This window comes from Symphalangus syndactylus, chromosome 5 (genome assembly GCF_028878055.3).
Source record: "Symphalangus syndactylus isolate Jambi chromosome 5, NHGRI_mSymSyn1-v2.1_pri, whole genome shotgun sequence".
Taxonomy (NCBI): Eukaryota; Metazoa; Chordata; class Mammalia; order Primates; family Hylobatidae; genus Symphalangus; species Symphalangus syndactylus.
The window spans coordinates 108004077-108026963 of record NC_072427.2 but is presented as its reverse complement, the minus strand read 5'-3'; the positions used below and the strand labels follow the sequence as shown (position 1 = coordinate 108026963).

The 22887-nt window shown below is 32.0% G+C and overlaps 1 protein-coding gene across 6 annotated transcripts in view; it reads left to right on the top strand.

Annotated features, from left to right (window-relative positions):
* The window catches only part of NCAM2 (neural cell adhesion molecule 2), a 567512-nt gene that overhangs the window by 523183 nt on the left and 21442 nt on the right, over window positions 1–22887 (top strand). For all 6 annotated transcript variants that reach the window (XM_055279341.2, XM_055279340.2, XM_063640653.1 and 3 more), the window contains one exon: window positions 9200–9404. In XM_055279341.2, coding sequence (XP_055135316.2) covers window positions 9200–9404 — 205 coding nt within the window. The remainder of the gene's footprint in view (window positions 1–9199; window positions 9405–22887) is intronic.

Sequence of the window (22887 nt, the reverse complement as noted above, 5' to 3'; positions counted from 1 at the left end):
AATAACAAGTAACAAAAAGCTACTCTAAACTGAATGTTTTTAAAATAATAGGTTTAACAAATGAAATAATAACATATGTGTATAATGACTTGGAATTCCCAAAGTACTTTCTTGCTTGAGCCTAAAATAGCATTTTCATTAAGATAACTAGGTATGTGTAACAGCATTTTACCAATAATGAAACTGAGAATGAAACAACAATATTATTTAGATATTTCCAATTGTATTATATGGGCCACAAAGTGGGTGAAAAAATATAATTCACACTGAAGATTTAAAATGTTAGAATTTCCAAGTGCATTTATATTAACTCATCTTTTTATATTTCTGTTTTATAATGTGCATTACATATTTCAATATATATTATAAAACACTACCTGTTTATAATTTAAAATAAAAACACCCATCCTGGAAGCATATACTCAACTGTTCTCTAGATATATACAGGAAACAATTTTAAAAGTTTTCTATAAGGAAGGAAGAATATAAAATTCAATCATGGTTGCTGTTGAGTGTGCTGTTTATTTTTTTCAATTTTGAATGAATGTCAAATGATATTTTTAATCATCCTTGCTGGTGAAATTTGTCATGATTTTTCTCTTTTTTCTCTAACTGATACAGTTAAAAGATTAAAAGAGTATTGACTAGACATTGGAAACCTCAAAAGTTCAAACACTTCTTTCAAAGAGGGAGTTTTAATGTGAATTAAAATTGAATAAATCTATCCATTTAAGGATGCATTCTAGGTAGCAAAAATGCAAGAGGCCCCCCCTGGAGTGATGCAGAAGAGAAACCTGTTCAGAGAAATAGAAATAGTGTTACATTGTGCTCAGATTGCTAATATCAGTGGTTCCATATAAAATTCAGTGAATTTTATAATTTGCATAAATCAAAATTTTCATTTTCCTTTTTTTCTACCTGTAATTACAACACATGCAAATGTGATCTGAAAGTCATGTTCTTTCAAATATATAAAGATACATATTTTGGAATTTTTGTTCTGGACACCCACAAATATATAAAGATAACATTTATACATATATTTCTAATTATCTATGTAGTTTAACTGAGAGAAGTCTATCAAAGTCCAAACATGAATCTTAACTCATTTAAACTATTTGGTAAGTAAGTTTGTGATTAACATGTGTGGTCTTCCCTGTAGAAAATAGGAAGTTTCGTTAATATAAGACATCTCTCTACACACCTCCATAATGTTGAAGAGTACTATTTTATTTCTTGACAAGTGGCTTCTGTTAAGAAATGTAAAGGATGCTGTTTGGTTTTATACTGGAGGAATATTATGAATACAGTTTATTCTCAATATCCCCGCCATTTTTAAAGCCGTGAGCATTTAATTTTAAAAAATTATTTTTGAACACTATTTTGCTCACCTGGTCTAGTATCTGCTTTGATTGGTTCTTTCTACATTCTACTACACATTGACTCTTTGAACTACATTTTACTTTTTGTATATTCAAGAGAATTCTATGGAAAATGCCACAAAACAAACATTTAATTCATCAATTTAATATAATATCCAGGTCTATAAGGAATAGGTAATCTTGGTAGACTGCTTGCCTAACATAACACAATAAGAAGCGTTGTATAAACCTCAGAAGTGTTAATTGGTTTTTAAATTAGTGCAATGCATTTTTCTTTAAAACTATGTATTATCTCAGAATGTCTTCCATAACGCAAAATTTTTGCCATAATGTTAACAACATTTCTTACTATTACCAGTATGCCCTTGTTAATATAAATATCTTATCCGTTAGCTCCTTTGTCATGTCTTTTGTAATCCAATGGGTGAAATTATATAAGGGAATTTATAATGCTTCCTAAGTAAATATGGACTTGAAGTATAATATTTGTAAAGAGTTATGTTAATTTTATTAATTCTATTTTAGTACATTTTAGGCAACGCTTCTGGTTCTGCACTATTTTATTAGGCAGTCAATCAATGTTTGTGAAGCATACATGGATTATTGTTCCTCCTTTTTTTTGCTATGTAGCTGCAGAAGTCTTTAGATTATCCAGATGTTTGACTTCTTAAGTAGCTGTCAATTCTGACCTAGATGGATCCCTGCTGCAGAAAGATGCCTGCTCCACCTTCCTCCACACCAGAAATTCAATCAAAACAAGACTAATTGACTGTGTTCTTGTAATTTTTGAGAAATTGCCCTTTAAGTTTCAGTATACCAAATTCAAATATTAAAAATTACAATCGTGGTAGCTTTACTTCAGTAATTTACAAAGCCATTCAAATCCAAATCAGCAATATTTTAAGAAGTATCCCTATGAAGTCCAACACTGATAATACATTTCCTAGAAATTGGTAAATGAGAGTAATTAGACACCTTCCAAATTTTTAAAAAGACTATATTCCCTGGAGGAAACATTTCTACTGCCTAAAGTATTTTGTGAGAAAAATCTTGCCTAGTTATTTTGCTTGACTATATTAAGTAAATTTAATGTTTTCAACATTTTGACACTTTATATTAAGTTATTTCTCAAACCATTTTGAATAGAAGTTAGTGAAACTTTGGACTATACTCATGCCTCTCAAAGAAGATACTTTTGGGGTATGTTTTACAGTGGATAATTTCTAAAAATATTTTTTGAAACTCTAAAGAACAGTTATTAATTCTCTTAATTTTCTATCCATGTATCAAATTTATTTAATTGTAGGATTAACTCTGCACTATTTAAATGATTCAAATTTGAGGTAGTTTTGAAGAGTATGTTTTAAAATATTCTGAACTTAATTTAACTTCATAAGATTCCACAAAAGTATTGTTGAATTCATGTCTATTGACCTTAATCTACAAAGCAAACTAAAACATCCCCCATGATTAGATATCACCAGATAGAATTTCAAGTTGCAGGAGATTTTTTAATCTTCTTTAGTTTTTCCTCATATACATGTATGTATTTGCTATAGACTTATGCCAAAATTTTCCATATATCATTTGTTGTTAGTGAGTATATTATACTAGGAAGGACGAAGTAAGAACATATAATTCAGAGTCATGTAGACATCACCAATGTGGAAAGATATCATACGTAGTAATATCATCAACAGCAATCAGAGTTATTTAATGTCTTCTCTTTTCTTTTCATATGCTTAACCTACTTGCCTACTGCATGCAACAATATCTCTTACGAAAATAGCTACCAGTATTCTGGAAACAGCAACCAATCACCATCTTAGGACTCTGAATTTTTTCTCCATGTCTTTATTGCAGCTTTCCATGTCCTGAAATTAATTTTCAATCTACCTGGAGAAGATGATACATGAAAAAACATAGAAAAAAGTTAAATAAAACACTGAACTATATAAGGAGCCAGAAAACATGGCTAGTTTTATGAATCTAATGGTGCAGTGGTTTTTGAAAAGCTAGTATTATCAAATATAATACATTTCATGGACAAATATTTTAATATTTCAGTTGGGATTTAATTTATACAACAGAAACATGAAAAGACACATACAATAGTCCCTGCTTTAGCCAGAGATACATTCCAAAACTCTCAGTGGATGCCTGAAACCTTTGATCGTTCTTAACCCTACATATACAGATTTTCCTCTACATACATACCTATGATAAACTTTAATTTATAAGTTAGGCTCAGTAAGTTAACAACAATATCTGTTATCAAAATGGAACAATTACAACAATTTGCCAGCATCGCTAATCTTGTGTATAAGGGCCATTATTAAGTAAAATAAGGGTTATTGTACATGAACGCTTTGAGACTGTGACAATAGAGGGCTGAAACAGCTCCTAAGTAACTAAGAGGTGGGTAGTGTAGACAACATAGACACAGTGGATAAAGGGATGATTTGTGTCCCTGTCATAAGAGAGGAATAGCAAGATATTTCATTGCACTACTCAGAATGGCCTCAAATTCAAAATTTATGAATTGTATACTTAAATTTTCCATTTGATATTTTTGGACCACAGTTGACTATAGATAACCAAAACTGCAGAATGCAAAACTGGACAAGGAGGGACTACTGTATATAAGACATTTGAATGAAGCTTGGATTCTCATATTTTAATACTTTGATTTTATGTTTGGCTGAAAACTTGACTGCAAGTTTTCAGATTTAGTAAGTCAATTTCCAAATTTCATGGGGTTAGAGAAAAAGCAGCTCAGAGGGAAACTGATTCTCACAGTTGCTTTTAATAGTAAAATATAAACCAAATATATTTTTAACTTTTTGTATTCTAAATTAGTTATTCTTATTCAATTATGACATGAAGCCCATTTTTCATAACAGCAATACAAAATGATCATTAAAGAGGAAGCTTAAAGCAGGAATATAAGTTAGATAAATAATTTACACTGATGTATTTCATTTAAATAGTTGTTAAATAGTTGTACCTCCGCTAATATTAAAGGTATATGGATATTGACATTTTTCTATAAGAATAATACATATTTTAATGTATTGCTGTATTGCTGTACTGTATTTTATCCATGTCTTTTCATTACTTGTTGGTGAATATCCAAGATAAAATGTTGACTCTAACACAAGTATAAAAAGTATACAACCTGGAGTTAATTAGTGATTCACGTGTACAGTTCTAATTTTAGGGGTTAATATGTGACTTAGGCCAATGACCTCTCTGGATCTCAGTTTTCTTTTATGTAAATTAGAACTGATAATATTGTTTTCCTACCTTATAAAGTTACCACAAAAATTACACCATAAGTCATAAGTGTAAGTATTCTGATGATCTTAAAAAATAAAAAATGGATTTACAAGTATTTAAATTATTACTTATGCTCAGGTTTGATTTCCTAAATAATAAAACCATGATTAACTAATAAAAAAGAATGTTCTGGATGTTATTGTGAAAATACATCATTAGTAGTTCCCGGATCTTAATGATGTCATTTCATATGTGCTTATGGTTTTATTTGTGAAACATCCAGAGTACAAATAGTAGACTTTTTATGCCAGAGTAAACTGGTGACAGAAAATAATTTAAATACTTAACTTTTACAGTTGTAACAGCCTAACCTCATGAGATATGAGGAAGTATAAGCATTTAAATACATCCTCAAGGTGAAATTTAATATATATATATAATATGTATATACATATATATAACATAACTTTCAAAAGACAAAACTTATAAACCTATTTTTTAATTTTAATTTTTTTCAGAGAATAGTACATTTGTGTATTTGTGGGGTACATGACAAATTTTGATACAGGCATACAATATGTAATAATCATGTCAAGGTAAATGGTGTATCCATCACCTCAAGCATTTATCTTTTGTGTTACAAATAATCCAATTATACTTTTAGTTATTTTTAAATGTATAATTAATATTGACTATAGTCACCTCTTGTGTTATTAAATTCTTGATCTTATTCTATTTTTAACATAAACCTATTTGAAGTTCACTTCTATCCTCTGCAATGACAAAAAGATACTTAATTTTTCATAAAAATAACTTCAAGTAACCTACAATTGTAATAAGTTTATAAAGTTAACTTTCTATATATAGAAAAAAGCACTAGCTATTAATATTTTAGCAATTCTTCACCATAATAAAATAGGGCTCCTAGGAGGTAGTTATGGTTAAAGAAGAGTAGGATCTTAATCTGATGGGATCAATGGCTTTATAAGAAAAGGAAAAGAGAGCTCTCTCTGAGTCTCTATCCCACAAGTGATCACACAGTGAGAAGGAAGCTGTCTGCAAAGCCAAGAAAAAAGCCCTCACCAGAATCCAATCATACTGGTACCTTGACCTCAAACTCTAAACCACCATAACTGTTAGGAAATAAATTTCTTTTGTTTAAGCCAAAAAATGAACATGTTTTACATATATAATTTTTCTGAAAGCTTTTCTAAAGATAAAAATGAAGCACATCATCTTACTAGTTTAATGCTAAAAAGGTCACAGAATGAAATACTTGTCATTTGAAAGCTAACTAGCCAAACCTGAATTATTTTTTTAAAAAAATTACTTTAGCCTCAAGACAATAATCATCACTTAATAAGAGATAGTCTTCCACTTTAGATTACTGCTGAAAAGATGTGCTTACAGAATAGTTTAATGTTTAACATTAGATAATTTTTAATTGAAATATCATTTTTATAATATTAAATATCAATTTTATAATATTAAAATAATAATAAGCAGTACTTGTTAAATTTTTACATTGTACTGGGCAATAAGTGCTGGAGGTTAAGTACATTACGACATTCACACAATCTTCTCAACAAACTTGTGACCTGTTTTTGGTTGTTATTTTTATTATAACTGTCTCCATTTTAATAAAGAGGCACTTCAGTCTGAGAGATATTAGATGGCTTACCCCAAAAGCTAATGATGGTAAGTGATGAAACCAGGCGTTTGTTACTCCTGATGCAGTGTTTTTAAGAACAAAGCAAGAATCTTCATACTTAGGAAAGGTAAATGGGAATGTGTATAATAAATCAGGTATATCGTCATTGATCTATAGGATTTATTGCCTAGAACTGTCTGCATGTGAGAACCTAAACGAAGTAGCAGAAGAGTGATCCGTTCAAACCAATAGGATCATCATGTGAATGTGTACATCAGGGCTGAACCACAATTATATATTTTTTTCCTATTTTTTTCCTGAGCTTTAGTTGTTGAGTAATATGCAACGTATCTAAAATGAATACATTTGAAATTGAAGAAAATATTGTATTTTCATATAATCAAATATGTTTCATAGGTAAGTTGACTTCACTGTATTGTAATGATAGATTCAGAAGTGAGTCATTTATATTTGGAAATGGATAATGGAAGAAAATATATACCATGATTTTTTTTAACTGCGAACGGAAATCCTAGCTTGCTTGATATATTATTTTTGTAGCATAGGGCAATAGTTCTTTTTTAAATCATGCATAGAGATATACCTTTGAAAAACTGATAACTAATCTTTGGAATCTCATTCTACACTTGTTTATTGAGATTTTGCAAATTAAAAAAATATTAAATCCCCATGGCTGAAAAAATACGATTCTTCTCTAGTTATTTCTCAAGTGGTTTCATGTGCAAAGATAATAGTTCTGTCGAATCCAGAAAATTTCCCGGATACTAGCTAAGCAATTTTACTAAATTATTACCATCTAAGTAGCATGTTAAAATTTGGTATAGGAAGGTATTGAAATTGACATGAATACATTATATTTTTCACACTACCTTGTGTTTATTACTAGTTTTTCTTCATGAAAAACAAAATAATTTCAATAAAAATTATACTTGCTTGGACATGAGCATTCTAAATTTGTTAATTCAGTGACTAAGTAATTCTCATTTGCCATATCATGATGACATTGTAGAAGTATATTGGCAAATGTGAACCACAAAGTTGCTGGGATGAAGTGCCAGGCAAAATCACAAATTGAATGATTTTTTTTTTCAAAACTAGGCTGTTTGCTTTTAGAATTATAAGAAATAAAAATAACTTAAACCTATTTTTTGAAAAAAAAAAAATAATGTAGACATGACACTCAGTCATCCTACAGAACTAGTATTCAGACAAGTCTGACATACTCAAAGTCTACCTGCTAGCGCTTGCTTTTGTATGTTAGCAGTTGTTCTGATTCCTTTGGATCACTATTTCTTCAAGTCATTATTACAATATTAAACCTAAGTTTAAAAATATCACATAGGAAAACTTTTTATACATATATAAAACATATACAGGTTTTATATACATATTTTTTCAGGAGTGGTTTTCTCACAATTCAAATTTACATCTATACCTGTATCTGCCACTTGTGTTTCACATCAGTTACATATTTGAACATGCAGTTATTATGCTGAGTAACAAATGCATTTTGTCATTAAAAAGACTAAACCGGGCCAGGCACGGTGACTCACGCCTGTAATCCCAGCACTTTGGGAGGCCAAGGCAGACAGATCACGAGGTCAGGAGATCGAGACCATCCTTGCTAACACAGTGAAGCCCCGTTTCTACTAAAAATACAAAGAAATTACCCAGATGCAGTGGCGCCTGTAGTCCCAGCTACTCAGGAGGCTGAGGCATGAGAATTGCTTGAACTCCGGAGGTGGAGCTTGCAGTGAGCCGAGATCGCACCACTGCACTCCAGCCTGGCGACAGAGCAAGACTCCATCTCAAAAAAAAAAAAAAAAAAAAAAAAAGACTAAACTGTTATGGAAGCTAATTCTTAACATACGTGTTAAGAAACATTTTGAATGCCTATCAAATTATATTTCTTCCTTATTCTTCTAGCTAATACATTATCACCTGTTTATTTCTTTTCATTGTCGTTATTTTCTAATCCATATTGTTATAGCTGTGGAGTCTACCCTCAGATTCTACTACAAACACACAACACGTGATTCATCTTCATTACTACTTGCTCCACTTGCCATTTCAATTTTATCTATCAGAATACTTCATCTTCTTCCCATTCACCTCTTTCGTGGTTACTTTCTTCATGTCTTTTGGGATTTCCTGCAACCATATTCCAAAGAAAAGTGGTTTCCATCTTCTCCTACCTTGTCATGATAGAAACTAACAAAAGGTCACAAATACCATAGCTATAAAATGTTGCCTTTAATCTAATATATTTGTTAAAATATTAACTGGAGAAATACAGGTGATCCATTGCTTGCAAAATGATGATTCCTAAAATATTCATAAAAAAGGTATATTTAAATACATTCTCTGTTAAAGCAAAGCGCTCAGAACCATCCATTTGCAAGTTTAAGTTTTAAAACTAACAATCTCATATAGAAGATCTATTTAACACTTTTCACAGAAGTTTTGACTATAATTTTCTTTTAACATTCTGATAATCTATTAACGGGTGTCATTTTCTGTTAAAGTACATTTAGGGATATGATAATATTCATTATCTTCCCCACAGGGATTCAAGAGGTATATTTAAAGGAAGAGGTACTTAGACACTTTTTCTTGGTTAATAAAAAAAAAAAAGTTTGAAAAAGATAGTCATATAGTTAACATAACAATTGCTTAAAATATTGTTCGAAACCAGGGAATAGGTGTCAACAATCATGAAATTGAATTCTGCCAGTTACTATGACTTTATTCTGTCTCTTAATATGAATTATTGGATAAAATTTATTTTTAAAATAATCATCTAATACTTTCTAATTTAGAAGTTTAATACATTTTTTCCTTTTTTTTTTTTTTTTTACTTTTTAAGACACGCTGTTTAATGGTCTCGGGCTTGGAGCAGTCATTGGCCTGGGAGTTGCTGCACTGCTGCTAATTCTTGTGGTAACAGACGTCAGCTGCTTCTTTATTCGGCAATGTGGGTTGCTGATGTGCATCACTAGGAGAATGTGTGGAAAGAAAAGTGGCTCCAGTGGCAAAAGTAAAGAACTCGAAGAAGGAAAAGCTGCATACCTGTGAGTATCAGGCATCTACATCATGTCATATTAAACAAGTGCCACAGTCAAGCTCGAGTGCTTTACTTGAGGGCTTTGTTTTTTCAAAATAGGGTAAGGAGTTTGATTATGCAACACTGGACACTGCACTGCCTGCTCTCTGACCTTAAAACTATGTATCCTTAAATATAACCTAGAACAAAGTGACTTTGACAACGGTTTATTCAGAATTAAACCTCAGAATGGGATCTTCACTGAAAAGAATCACTACCATGATTTATAGATGATAAACATAGATGGGTGGATAGTTGTGCAAGTGTATTCCATTTTGATTTATTCAACCGGTTTTGTTTATATTAAATAAATGAAAGGCTTCAACAATAATCTGAGCTAAAAACTCAGTTGAATTGAGTTAAAAACAACAAAATTGTGGCAACTTCTACAAACGTAAGGCGTGACTACAACAGGCTTCATGATTTTTTGTATAGAAAATATTATATGTGCTATAAAATATAATATTACAGATTCTGAATATACTATTCTAAAATTTGATCAAAAGTTGATTACTTGTTAGAATTTGGAGCTCTCTGTGTAGTTCTATTTAGTTAAGCAGAATATAATTTTCAAGAAAATATGTAGATCGACTTTTTAGAAAATTATTTTGTCCTGTAAAAGGGAAATTACGATGTTTTAATATTTCCATTTCGTTTTATTGTGTTTATGTTTACATAGATATAGATCTAATTTCAAAAGTAGAATATGATCAATGCAAAAAATTCAGCAAGCACAGGAAATCATATACAAACATATGAACACACGTTTGTGTGTTATGTGTGGGTTTATATACATATACATGTGTGCATTAAGCGCAGCAATCAAAAAGTAAACAGTCTTAAGAGTTCAGGACATTCCCTTTATTATTATTTTTAACCTGAAGTCCTTTCTACTGCATACTTTTTCTGACACATACAAAAGCGTTGAAAGACTTTAAAGCAAACAACCAGTTGGGTTCCACAATTAACGTTTTGTGCTATTTTGTCATATATTTATTCATACTTTAATCCCTTATATTTTCTTGAATTTCAAAAAATCATCACACAACCCCCACATAATTCAACTTGCATATCATTACATACAGTCTAAAATATGTTTACATTTATGTAAGTAAAGCCACAGAATAAAATGCACCAAATGTTTCAGTTGAAGAGTTTTGACAAATGTTTTTATATGTGTAACGCAAAGCCTTATCACAATTCGGAACCTTACCACCACATTCTGGAAGTTCTCTCATTTCCTTATCCAGTCCACCCACACTAACCTCCCTCACCCAGGCCATTGCTATTCCTGATTTTTCACCACAGATAGTTTTTGCTTATTTTGGAACTTCATATAAATGGATTCCTGCAGTGTCTACCCTTCTGTATCTGACATCTTCAAAAATATTGTGTTAGGACCATTCATGTTTTGTATTTCAAGGACTGATTCTTTTTAATTGTTGAATAATTTATGTTCTTTTTCTATGCATATATTGAAGCATGGAAGGTCTCACACTGTTTTATAGACTCATTTCTCTTGGCTTTATCATATAATTTTATTAAATTGTATCATTTACACCTTAAATTTTAAGGATAATTCTTTTACTTGAAAAGTTTTTACTTTAAAGTTTTTGCTTTTAAAATATATGCCAAAATATATATCATTGTTTTACATATTTCAATATTTTTGCTAATTGTTTTAACATTTTTACTCTCATGGAAGTAGAATATTCTAAAAGGCTTAGCTATTATCAGTGTACAGTTTAATAAATATTGACAAGCTGAGCATGCCCATTTTTAATGCTCAAATCAAGAAAAAGAACTTTATTATTTACATCTCCTTTCCTGTCCCTATTCAATCTCGTGCTAAGCAATATCCTGACTTCTTAGCACCATAGATTAGTTTTTCCTGTTTTGTACTTTACATAAATGAGTTTATACTTGTTGCATATGGGATATTTTGATACAGGCATACAGTATGTAATGATCAAATCAGAATAATTGTGTATCTATCACTTCAAACCTGTATCAATTCTTTATGCTAGGAACACACTCCAATTCCACTCCTTTAGTTATCTGTAAATATCTGATACATTATTTTTGGCTATTGTCAATCTATTGTGACACTGAATACTGAATCCTATTCATTCTGTCTAACTGTATTTTTATACCCATTTACTGTTCCTACTTAATTCCCCATCCCCCCTTCCTTGTTACCTTTCCTAGCCTCTGGTAACAATTATTCTTTTCTCTTTCTCCATGAGTTTAAGTTGTTGTTGTTGTAGCTCCCACATATGAATGAAAACACACAATATTTTTCTTTCTTCAACTGACTTATTTCACTTAATGTAATTTTCTCCAGTTCCATCAATATTTACACAAATGATTTTCCATTGTGTATGTACCAAATTTTCATCCATTCATCCATTGATGGACACTTAGGTCAATTCCATATCTTAGCTGTTCTGAATATTGTTGCAATAAACATGGGAGTGCAAATATCTCTTGATTTTTTTTTTATTTTTGATATATACCAAGCAGAGGAATCATGGATCATATGTTAGTTACTATTTTTAGTTTTTTGAGGAACCTTCATGCTGTCCTCCATAGTGACTGTATTAATTTACATTCCTACTAATCCACGAGTGTATAATGGTTTTCATTTCTTCACATCTTCATCTGGATTCATCATTGCCTGTCTTTTGGATACAAGCCATTTTAATTGGGATGAGATGATATCTTATTATAGTTTTGATTTGCATTTCTCTGATGATGCTGAGCATTTTTTGTATACTTGCTGTCTACTTGTATGTTGTCTTTTGACAGAAATGTCTATTCAGATCACTTGCTCATTTTTAATTGGATTATTTGTTTTGTTTTCTTTCCCGTTGAGTTGAGTTGCTTGTATATACTGCTTATTAATTCCTTGTCAGATGGGTACTTTATAAACATGTCCTCCTATTCTGTGGGTTGTCGTTTCACTTTGTTAATTGTTTCCTTTAGTGTTCAGAAGTTTTTCAGCTTGGTGTGATCCCATTTGTCCATGTTTGCTTTGTTTATGCTTGAGGGTTATTACTCAAGAAATTTATGCCCAGATCAATGAACTGAGGTGTTTCCCCCATGTTTACTCTAGTACTTTCATAGATTTGGTCTTCGGTTTAAGTCATTATTCTGTTTTGATTTGTTCTTTGTATATGGCAAGAGATAGGGGTCTACATTCCTTCTTCTATGTATGGATGTCCAGATTTCCCAGTACCATTTATTGATGAGACTTCCCTATCTCCAATGTATGTTCTTGGCAGCTGTGTTAAAAATAACTACTGTAAATGCATGGGTTTATGTCTGGGTTCTCTATTCCATTTCACTTGGTCTTTGTGTCTGTTTTTATGCCAGCAACATGCTTTTTTGTTTATTATACCTTTGTAGTATAATTTGAAGTTAGGTAATGTCATTCCTTCACTTTTGTTCTTTTGAGTCAGGATGGTTTTGGCTTTTCTGGGTCTTTTGTGTTTCCATATACATTTTATGATTTTTTTTTCTATTTCTGTGAAGAATGTCATTGGTATTTTGATAAGATTGCATTGAATCTGTAGATTTCTTTGAGTAGTATGGACATTTTAACAATATTTATTCTTTTAATCCACCAACATAAAATGCCTTTTAACTTTTGTGTCATCAAGTTTTCATCAATGTTTTATCATTTTCATTGTAGAGATGTTTTACTTATTTGCTTAAGTTCATTCCTAGGTATTTCAATTTATTTGAGCTTTTATAAATGGAATTACTTTACTGGTTTCTTTTTCAAATTGTTTCCTGTTGACATGTGGAAATGTTACTGGTTATTGTATGTTGATTTTGTATCCTGAAACATTACTGAATGTATTTTTTAGTTCTAATCGTTTTTTTGGTGGAGTTTTTAGCATTTTCTAAATATAAGATCTATCATCATAAGAAGGATTATTTGACTCCTTCCTTTCCACTTTGGATGCGTTTTATTTATCTTTCTTAATTGCCCTGGCTAAGACGTCCAGTACTATGTTAATATCAGTGGTGAAAGTAGACATCCTTGTCCCAGATCTTAGAGGAAAGGCTTTCCATTTTTCCTGGTTCAGTATGATACTAGCTTTATTATTTGTTTTCTTCTACTAATTTTGGGTTGGGTTAGCTTTGGCCCTTCCAGTTCTTTAAGATGCATTGTACGGTTGTTTAGTTAAAGTTTTTCTGCAATTTTGGTGTAGGTGTTTATTGCTGTAATGTGCCACTTAGTACTACTTTTGCAGTATCCCATAGGTTTTGGTATGTTGTGTTTCCATTATCATTTGTTTTAAAAAATTTTTAATTTTCCTTCTTAATTTCATTGACTTAATGGTCATTCAGGAGCATATTTTTTTAATTTCCAGGTGTTTCTATAGTTTCCAAAGTTCTTCTATTTACTGACTTTTAGTTTATTGTTTTCTGTTGTCAGAAAATATGCTTGATATGATTCCAATTTTTTGGAATTTTTCAAGGATTGTTTTGTGGCCTAACATACGATCTATTCTTGAGAATGTTTCATGTGCTGAGGAGAAGAAAGCGTATTCTTAAAAACGTGGATGAAATGTTCTTTAAATGTTTATTAGGTCCATTTGGTCTATAGTATATTTTAGGACTTAATGTTTCTCTGTTGATTTTCCACCTGGATGTCTTGTCCAATGCTAAAAGACGGGTTTTGAGGTTCCCAGCTATGATTTTATTAGGATCTTTCTCTCTAGGTCAAATACTATTTGCATTGTATATTAGGGTTTTCCAATGTTGGGTGCATACATATTTATAATTGTTATATTCCCTTGATTAATCAACCCCTTTATCATTTTATAATGACCTTATTCGTCTATTTTTACAGTCCTTATTCAAGCATTTTAGTCATTTTCTATTAGGTTGTCTTTCTTTTCCTTATTGTTATGTAGGTGTGTTCTTTTATACAACATGCTCTACATATATAACCTGGGCTATATATATAAATTATGTATATACAATTTATTATAAGTATACATAAATCTATATATAGTATAATGAAAATTATATATATAATAAAATATTTACATACGAAATATAATTTTACATATAAACTCTTTTCTTATTTTGTGGACTCTTTTAACTGGCAAAATGTTGTCTCTGGGGAGGCTGAGGTGGGTGGATCACCTGAGGTCAGGAGTTCGAGACCAGCCTGGACAACATGGCGAAACCCTGTCTCTACTAAAAATACAACCATTAGCTAGGCATGGTGGTGGTTGCCTGTAATCTCAGCTACTCGGGAGGCTGAGGCAGGAGAATCACTTGAACCTCGGAAGCAGAGGTTGCAGTGAGCCATTGCACTCCTGGCTGGGCAACAAGAGCAAAACTTTGTCTCAAAAAACAAAAGTTTTCTCTGGTGAACAGAAGTTCCTGATCTTCATGTAGTTTAATATCTTAATTTGTCTATTTTTGGCTTATTTTTAAAATATTTGCCTATCCTGAGGTCACTAAGGCCCTCTATATTTTCCACTAAATCTTTATCATTTCACATTTTACCTTTAGACATACAATATACCTGAGTTAGGACTCCACACACTTTTCAGTTAGTATTTTTAAAATTATGTTTAGAAAATAGCACTAGTAATTGTAGTAATTGAAAATGTCATTCTTTCTCACTAATAGCAGTGCCATGGTTGTGACATCTCAGATGACAGAATTCAAATAGGCCTGTTTCTGTTCTTCTTATTCTATTCCAGTTTTCACTTTATCCTTTCGCCAATGCCAGGCTTTATTAACCACTAAATCTTTGCCATAGTTGTTTTCTAACTGATAGAATAAGTTCTCCAAGTTTGTTGTCCTTCAAGATTGTTTTGCTAGTCTTGACTCACATATCCATTTAAACTGACTTGCAATTCCAAATTTTAAAAATGTTACAGTTTGTATTGGGATTGCATTAATTTTGCAGATTAATTGAAAGAGAATCAATATCCTTGCAAGATAAACTATTTTAAGCAACAAGCCAATAATAACTTGTGTGAGCTTTTAAAATAATCTAGATTTACTTATGAAGTGAAATTTTTAAAGTACCTTATTCTTTCACATGCAGTCCTTTTAGGTTGCTGCATATGTTTAAGCAGATGGTGTTCTGCACGAATCCAAAGAGGGCTATTCATGAGGGTCATGACACCACTTGACTTACGAGAAAATGAGTGTAGTAACCTTAGGACCAATTCCCTTACTTCACTAAAGAGTTATTCATTAGAATGCATTATAACTAAACAATAAATTTTTAAAAAAATATTTCTACCTATAACCACTTGTCTTAAAATATGTATACTCATGAAACATAGTGAAATCATCAAGATAGTCTCTAAATTTTAAACAGAATTATTTTTATTTTTTGCTAGAACCAAAGCAAATTGCTTTCCTAACAAGATATTTTCTCTAATGTACTTTTTAAGTTTGAAAAAATGCTGACTTTTCCCAATTCTCATTTCATTGAATAAAGTAATTTCAATAGAATTAATTCAATGGAAAATTTAATTTACTACCAGTAATACCGTAATTCAAATCCAAGGTATTATGGACACTCACCCTGGGTATGACCATGAACTAATACTGATAAGACACTATAAACAATGACCGCTTAAACTGGTGTAAAGTACTGCATAATGACCACACTTAGCTACAATTAACTTTTGGGTTTAGGTGTTTGAAATCTTCTTATTAAATTTTATCATTTATAACTGAAGAAGATGTCAATTTTAGAGTTTTTGTATTCCTTGCCTATAAAAATGAGACCATGGGCCACGTAATTTTAAACTTTCTTTACAAATCTAAAATAATTTCACTCCAACTATGAATTGTTCAGCAAATAACTCTACATTTGATAAGATCTCAGGATTTTGAGGGAGCCAGAAGCATACTGTATGTCCATGTATCGAATGGAAGTAGAAATGACAAAACACAAGTTTTAGAAAGCAAAAGGAACAAAAGCCATCCTACCCTTGCAATTACTCCCCAAAGAACCACATCTACAGTGTACTCTTTCGTGTCTGGCTTCTTACAGAAAAGCTTGTATTACTCGGAAAAGGAGAGTAAGGTTTACAGTCTCTGAGAAATAAGAATAAAAATCCCTGCACAAGCATTTCATAACATCAATGCTAACAAATGGAGAGACCATTGAGATAAAAATTAGTTTGGCAAATAATATATTTTATTTAAAATATAAACTAAAAATTAGTTTGGCAAATAATATATTTTAATAATCTAATTATAACAGTTTTTTTCAATTTTTTATTATACTTTAAGTTTTAAGTTTTGTACATGTGCACAACATGCAGGTTTGTTACATATGTATACAAGTGCCATGTTGGTGTGCTGCACCTGTTAACTCTTCACTTAACATTAGGTATATCTCCTAATGCTATCACTCCCCCGTCCCCTCACCACACAACAGGCCCCAGTGTGTGATGTTCTCCTCCTTATGTCCATGTGTTCTCATTGTTCAGTTCCCACCTATGAGTGAGAATATGCGGTGTTTAGTTTTTTGTCCTTGCGATAGATAGTTTGCTGAGAATGATGGTTTCCAGCTTCATCCATGTCCCTACGAAGGACATGAACTCATCATTTTTTATGGCTGCATAGTATTCCATGGTGTATATGTGCCACATTTTCTTAATCCAGTCTATCATTGTTGGACATTTGGGTTGGTTCCAAGTCTTTGCTATTAATAAACATACCTGTGCATGTGTCTTTATAGCAGCATGTTTTATAATCCTTTGGGTATATACCCAGTAATGGGATGGCTGAGTCAAATGGTATTTCTAGTTCTAGATCCCTGAGGAATTGCCACACTGACTTCCACAATGGTTGAACTAGTTTACAGTCCCACCAACAGTGTAAAAGTGTTCCTACTTCTCCACATCCTCTCCAGCACCTGTTGTTTCCTGACAGGCAGAAGTAATCATTACTTTTCTTAAAATGAAACCCCATATGCCAAATGAGATTTATTTTTCAAAATTAAAAAACAAAGGCTTTTAATCCACTTTTTAAATATTAAAATTCTTCTGAACTTCTATGTGCCTAAAATTCAAGAAACTTAACTGTTAAATGTTCCTGTAATATCACATTTTATTTTGTATACCAGTGTTTTTTCTCTTCTCTTTTTTCAAATCTGGCTCTTTGTATTGAGAAAATCTGGAAGTCAACCATCTGTATTTTTTTTCCACTTTCAACTTCCTCCCTCATTGCTTAATCTCTTCTGTTTTTGGCTTATGCTTCACTAAAGCTGCTCTTTTCAGTAGAGAGATTTTATGTTGATCAAATCTCATGTCTTACTTTAGTTTTCAAATTCTCAAACCATCTTGGAGAATGTGATATTGTTTACATGTTCCCTTACCGACATTCTACCATCCTATTCCAAGACTCTGTTTCATCTTTTTTCTCTGTGTTTCCTCCTCAGTTCTCTTTATGTATAATTTATCCCGTAACTCCAAATATCACCTCTACATATATGAATACCAAATAAATGTCTGTGTCTGGTCCTTATCATTCTCTTGGGCATCAGGATGCCTGTGTGTGTCTATTTCTAAACAAAATGGCAGTAATTGAGAATGTCTGAAATCTAACTTAGAATGATTACTCCCAAATTATTTTCTGTTACTGTGGTCCTCGTCTCTGTCAATGGAATAAGTATATTTCCAGTTCCACTTCAATTCCACTTCAAATGCTTCTAGCTCAATAAAGATTTTCTATTTCATCAGCTTGGCTAAAATCCTGTTTTATCTGTGTACTCCTGTTTCATTCCATTTGTCATATTCTTATATCGTTTATTACATATTTTTGTATTCATTTCTTAGTGTTGTTTTAAATCAACCATTATGAATAAATTATAAGCTCATTGATTATTGGCATTTGTTCATATTAACATTAACATTGTACCAAATGGTCTTTTTCTGTCACATACAAGAAGACACTAGCTTCTTCCTTCTATTCTGTAGATAGTATGCAAGGAACTAGAGGGATAGAAAGCTATGTGTTCTTCTTGTGATATATTGTTTTCAAAACCTAACTCAAAAGTCTCATCAGTTTTCCCTCAGTAAGTACTGACTTAAAACTTTAACACGGCCGGGGGCGGTGGCTCACCCTTGTAATCCCAGCACTTTGGGAGGCCGAGGTGGGTGGATCACCTGAGGTCAGGAGTTCAAGACCAGCCTGGCCAACGTAGCTAAACCCTATCTTTACTAAAAATACAAAAATTAGCTTGGCATGGTGGTGCGTGCCTGTAATCCCAGCTACCGAGAGGCTGAGACAGGAGAATCACTTGAACCTGGGGAATCAAGATGGCACCACTGGACTCCAGCCTGGGCTACAGAGCAAGACTCCATCTCAAAAAAAATAAAAATAAACTAAAATAAAACTTTATCACCTTGTAAGAGAGTACCATTTTCAGCCTATTTTTAAGTAGCTGTGAAAAGATTCCAAGAACCAATGGAAAATTAAATGAGCTTGAATCCCAGTACACTTGGACAAGTCATTCTGACTTCTGTGAACATTAGTTTCTTTATTCATAAAATGAAAATTTACAGTTCTGCTCCACATGTTGTGTGACATGAGTAAAGAAATGCATGAAATATATGTAAAATTACCCTTATAATGCCTGGCATTTAATAATAATTATGCATCCGGGTTAGAAATACAGGAGAATCAATTCTTCATAGCTACATTTTTTTTACATCACCAAGCCTATTTCAATTTTACTAGATTGTTTGTCTATGACCATTTGTTATGTATGTTCTGTAAGGGATATTTTTACTTCATGAGATGGTAATTAGATAATATATTTCAGTTCAAAAATTAGATTCAATTGTTCTCAAACAAAATGCAAACTGCATATTTATTGGACATGGAATAAATTAAAGAACTAACATAAATTAGCCTCTACTGCACACTAAATGAAATACAAATAACAGACATGGTAAATACAGTGGAATCAATTCATTTCCAATATTTTTTGCTTCTTCATCATTACCTTTTATGCCTCCTAATAATTTTCTGTACTTTTATATTGTCTTCCTAACTAAACAAACAGATCACAAAACTTAGTTTTAGTTGTTTTATTTAAATAGAGGCACATGATAAAAACACATAGAATAAATATTATTTATAATAACATTACATATACTATATATTATGTTACTATATATAAAGGTATAGATAGAGATATATATTAAATTTTATAAGTCTTCTCTTTTGCCCATCTGCTGAGCAAATATTTATGGAATAAATGCCAGGTTTTAAGCACTTTTATAGAACTTGGGAACAAATTAGTAAGCAAAGCAAACAATAATTTTGTTCACATGGGGTTCAAGTTATTGTGGAAGATGGCAGTTAATAAATGTTAACTAAAAATGAAATGTCCAGTAGTGATAAGCATTAAACAAATTAAAGGCAGGATGTTAAGTTGTTATTTGATACTGTGTCATAAATACCTCTTAAGGGGTGACATTAAGCTTTAGGGTGGGTAATAAGGAGCTGGTAATATAACAATCAAGGGACAGAACATTCTAGGCAGGTGTAAAACAATTGATGTAAAGATTCTAACATGGGAATAAGCTTGCTATGTTCAAGGACAAATGAAGCTTAGTGGTGAAAGTCAGAGAAAGAGAAACTGGTATAAATATCAGACTGGGAAATTATCTAGGGGCCAAAGTATTATTCCATCTTCTTGGGTCAAAGAAAAGGGTCTGCATTTTATTTGAAATAGAAGACTACTAGAAGAGTTTTAAGAGGATGACTTTTGCTATTGTGTGAGGGATGGGTTATTGGGCATAATAGGTTTAGGGGAATGATTCAAAATCAGGGAGACCAGGTAAGAGGAGCTTGAAGTAATCCAGATGAAAAAAGTTGGTTTTCTTTGGCCCAAGGCAGTGGTATTACACTTATATAAGAGTGAGTATATTTCAGATATAGTTGGGGTAGTGTCAATCACCTGATTGATTTTATATTTGGGTTAGGGAAAGAGAGAAATCAAAATGTACCTCCATGATTTTGTTTGGTTGTGCAAACAACCAGGTGTATGCAGTTGTGCTGTTTATTTTTATATAACCCTGCTATTTGTTCATTTGTCCACTAACACCTCTGTTTTTAAATCCTGCTGAGCTTAATTAAACTTAAGGAATTGGGAAAATGAAAATATGTGGTTAATTCCGCGCTTATTACTGATCACGCAATTTTTATATAAAAGGATTCTTCTCCCTTGGGAAAACAGCTTTCAGCTCTTTTCAAAAATGTAGTGTTCAAGTTTGAAAAAGATATAAAATCTTAATGAGGAATAGGGTACAACTGATTTGACTGTTCGGATTTATACTAGCTTCTAAACACGATCCCAAGCATTCTGAGACTAGCTCTTTCATGTTTTCAAAATTTATGACTATGATGATTTATTAAAACCACATTAATTACACCTAGAGCATTTTTGTTTTAAGAGCATCTCATGACAGAGAAAAAAAGTAAGATCAGTGTCATAGAGGATAGTATTAGTGTAAAGTTCTATTTTAATTTGGTTCTTATCAATTTAAGTTACTATATATCTTGCATTCTCAGAGTTTTTCTTATCAAAATGACTAATAATACTTTTTTACCAAATTATCTTTTTACTGTTGTTTACTCAAGCATAATTTACTAAGCATTAATATTAAAAATATTTATTAAACATCTATATAACAAGAGACAACTCTAACTTCTGTGAATACAACTTGTGAAAAAGCAGACTCATTCCTTTCTGTCAGGAAACTTTTATTCTGGCAGGAACCACATTTTAATTTAAAAAAATCAAATGATAAATAAATAATTTTTTATAAATGTTATGTAAAATAAATAATCTACCTTCTCATATTTATGTAAGCAAGTTGTGAAAGAACTAAAGCATAAGGAGGAGTAGGAATTAACTAGCTGAAATGTGTATCTGGTGGGGTGTGTGGAAAATAGTTCTTCAGGCAGAGGGAATGGCCTGTGTAAAAGTCTTTGTTATAAGAGAAAGTAGGATTTGATACAAGAACTGAAGAAATATGTATGAAATATCAATTGTATTTTCTGAATAACACTGACAAACAAAACAAACCAAAACAATACTCCCGGTTTTCAGCCCAGCATGCAAAGAGGTTAAAAGCTGCCACTCTCTCCTAACAAACCAAAAGCTAAACAAACTGAAATCAACAATTCTTCTTAGATTCATAAGAAAAATGTGGTGTTACTGCAAACTACCGTCCTGAAAATTGAAGAGGCAGAAAGGCAGATACAGAAAATCACAACTTATCAGAGCAGAAACCTTTAAGCAGTGATGTCTGTGAGAACCAGTTCAGGAATAGGAAAAAAATGTAAAATGTTATCGATGAATTGGTAGAGGCTCCATGTGGACAAATCTGTGAGTTGAAAACTCCAGGACGACTTAGTCATAGGAGGTCCGATACTTCTGAGAATTTTACCTTCAGGAGCTTAACCTAGTTGTTACAATGAATATTGGAGAAACATCTCCTTATGTTTCTGGAAATAGAAGGGGGAAGTAACTACATTAAAATATATCAGAGCATTCTGTTCTTAACAAACAGAATGAGAACAGTAGAGAACAGTTTCTCTACTCTCCGGAGAAACTGTTTAACCAGAGCCTAACGTGGGGTTTTTAACTGAGCTTAACTGACCCAGAGAATGGAAATAGCCAACACCACCCGGCTCTAGGTTTCCCCCTGGAAACCCCCAGCTCCAGCCCACTCTAGTCATTCTGTCCCACCAAGGCTGTGGGAGGATCTGAGAAATGCTTGTGAAGTTTACAGCCAGAATCACGGACTCACTAAAGGACTGAGACCGAATCATGAGGTGATAGTCTCTTCTGCCTCACACATTACCTCCATATTACTAAAGGCCTGTTGAAGACATTTACCCCTACTCAGTATGTTATGTCCAGCTGTCAGGAAAAAAATTACCAGGAGTGCTAAACAGCAAAAAACACAGTTTGAAGAGAGAGGCAGCATTAGAACCAGATTTAGATATGATGGTGATGTTGGAATTATCAGACTAGGAATTTAAAATATCGATGATTAACATGCTAAGAACTCTAACAGGTAAGGTAGACAATAAGCAATAACAGATGTGCAATGTATGCAAGCACAGAGATGAAGATTCTAGAGAAGAGGAATGTCTTTGATAGGATTATTAGAATAGAAACAGCTGAAGAAAGAATCTCTGAGCTTGAAGGTATCTCAGCAGAAACTGCCAAAATGGAAAGGCAAAGAGGAAATAAGAAAAAAAAAAGACTCAAACAAACCAATAAACTAACAAAAGAACCAGAACATAATATCCAAGAACCATGGAGTAAATACAAAAATTATAATATATGCATATTGGTCATATTAAAAAACAAAGACAAGGAGAAATAAACAGAAGAAATATTTGAAGACAGAATTTCACCCATATTA